Source organism: Lacerta agilis, chromosome 1, assembly GCF_009819535.1.
Source record: "Lacerta agilis isolate rLacAgi1 chromosome 1, rLacAgi1.pri, whole genome shotgun sequence".
NCBI lineage: Eukaryota > Metazoa > Chordata > Lepidosauria > Squamata > Lacertidae > Lacerta > Lacerta agilis.
Genome location: NC_046312.1, coordinates 132752745 through 132755374, shown reverse-complemented (window position 1 = coordinate 132755374; position 2630 = coordinate 132752745). Strand labels below are relative to the sequence as shown.

The window sequence follows — 2630 nt, the reverse complement described above, 5'->3', positions numbered from 1 at the left end:
GAGCTCCCGTTGCTCTGTCCCAGCTCCTGCCAACATAGCAGTTCAAAAGCACACAGTGCAAGTAGATAAATGGGTACACTGCAACGTGAAGATAAATGGCATTTCCGTGAGCTGTGGCATTTGTCATGGTGTCCCGTTGTGCCAGAAGCAGTTTAGTCATGCTGGCTACATGACCCGGAAAGCTGTCTGTGGACAAACGCTGGCCCCCTTGGCCTGAAAGCAAGATGAGCACCACAACCCAATGGTCACCTTTGACTGGACTTAACCCTCCAGGGTCCTTTACCTTTGCTTTTTACCTTGCTCATTAACTGAGACCAGAAGCCATCCTATCCCATCCAGCTTTGCCTAGCATGAAAAATGTATAAGATCTACTGAGTAATCCTTTTCTGCATAATATTTTAGATTGTATCGTGCCTTATCACATTGTACATGTTCATTTGAAAATGCTAGCATTTCTTGTTGATAGCTTTGGAAATAATCTTATTACATTATTTCCTTTAGGAATCCTTATCTGATTGGTGCAGCATTAAAATTCTAGAGGGGAAACTAAGTGGTTTTGTGGTGTAGGTATTTGACCCCCTCCCCTCCTGCGAATTCAACAAGATAACTATCACACATGAAGTGTGCTCTGCAAGTAAGATATGTTAATCTCTCAACATCTTTGTCATTCCGACCTATAGTTTTAAACCAGTAATGGACATGAAACTTCACAAGACATAAACTGCTTGAGATTGCCAAACCGGATCATTATAAAGTAATGAACCATTATGTGGCTCCATATTCACAAGGAACTGAACTATACATTATTTGGAAACAAATCCTGTGGTTTTCAACAGACCCTGCATTCAAATATACCTTTATTTTTCTCCCTCCATGCAGTAAGGGACAATGCAGGGGTGGAGGTGAGCGAAAAAGATAGGGAGCAGGCAATGGAAACATTCATTTGCAAGCTAACCACTCCTGTGGGACTTTCTTTCTGGGAAAGTGTATGTTCTTTTGAAAATACTTTCAGCTAGAATAAGGAAAAGTTTTCTGACCTTGGGACAACTCTTGGATTATTGTAATCCACTTACTATCTTCCTCTTCATGACAGGATTTTTTCCCCCTTGCACCTACAAGAATAAATCGGACTACATGCTAAGAGGCATATTTATTGTCCCAGAAAGAGTGCATTCTGTTTGCTTCTCAACAGCAATCTATAACTCTTTAAAGAATGACAAGATGGTTTCGTTTTATTACAGTGTGTGACATCTTATGTCTTACTAAATAAATACAGGTGCACTCACAGCTATATTCAGAAGATGCAGCAACAGGATCAAACTCAGGGCAGTTTAAGTATATTGTTAAGTGCTTCTTACGAATAGTGAGAAGTCAAGGGCAGAGCTTCATTTTCAAATATATAGCAGGAACAGCAGGGACTAGGAACCATCTCTCCTGCTGAGATCCAGTTCCCTTTGTGGTAAGCCATTGTCTTTTAATAAGTACTGTACTTATAAGTACTGTACCTTCTAGTCGAAAACACCAAATGGCGGACGACGCCGGTGCTGCGGGAGGGGCAGGAGGAGCTGGAGCAGCTGCAGGTGGAGGAGCTGCTGCCAGGGGAGGCTTCCGAGGAGGCTTTGGCAGTGGAGGCCGAGGGCGTGGGAGAGGCCGTGGCAGGGGACGTGGCCGAGGGCGTGGAGCTCGGGGCAAAGCTGAAGACAAAGAATGGATTCCAGTCACCAAACTTGGTCGCCTAGTAAAGGACATGAAAATCAAGTCTCTAGAGGAGATTTACCTTTTCTCTCTTCCCATCAAGGAGTCTGAAATCATTGACTTTTTCCTGGGCTCATCCCTGAAGGATGAGGTTTTGAAGATTATGCCTGTTCAGAAACAAACGCGGGCTGGTCAGCGCACCAGGTTCAAGGCCTTTGTGGCTATTGGTGACTACATGGTCACGTTGGTCTTGGGGTCAAGTGCTCCAAGGAAGTTGCCACTGCAATCCGTGAGCCATTATTCTTGCAAAGCTGTCCATTGTGCCCGTGAGGAGAGGCTACTGGGGGAACAAGATCGGCAAGCCGCACACTGTACCTTGCAAGGTAACAGGTCGGTGTGGCTCCGTACTTGTGCGTCTCATCCCTGCGCCACGTGGTACTGGAATTGTGTCTGCCCCAGTTCCCAAGAAATTGCTGATGATGGCTGGTATTGACGACTGTTACACATCAGCAAGGGGCTGCACTGCCACCTTGGCACCTTTGCCAAGGCCACCTTTGATGCCATCTCAAAGAACTATAGTTACCTTACCCCTGATCTGTGGAAAGAGACTGTGTTCACCAAGTCACCTTATCAGGAGTTCACTGACCATCTTGCAAAGACTCTTGCTACCAGAGTATCTGTGCAGAGGACCCAAGCAGCTGCTGTGGCAACTACCTAAAGATGTACTTTAATGTGCCATTAAATTGTTAAATTCATAGTTGTATAGCTTAAGGGGAGGTAAAATATGGGTGGGTTTTCTTTACTTCTTTGTATTGTGAGAGGAACAGTGTCTGTATGTTTACATTGCAATGTAGCTGAAACAAATTCCAAGTATGTTGGAAAATGTACTTGGCCAGTAATAAATTATTCCTATTCCTATTCCTATTAAAGCTGAT

General features: G+C 44.3%; 1 protein-coding gene across 1 annotated transcript; it reads left to right on the top strand.

The window, feature by feature from the left end:
- The first annotated feature begins 1506 nt into the window (after positions 1–1506).
- On the top strand, positions 1507–2426 carry LOC117060166 (40S ribosomal protein S2-like). The gene is given in 4 exon segments (XM_033172335.1): positions 1507–1928; positions 1931–1984; positions 1987–2223; positions 2226–2426. Coding segments are annotated over 4 exon segments (882 nt in total). The 5' UTR covers positions 1507–1525; the 3' UTR covers positions 2414–2426.
- The last annotated feature ends 204 nt before the right edge of the window (positions 2427–2630 follow it).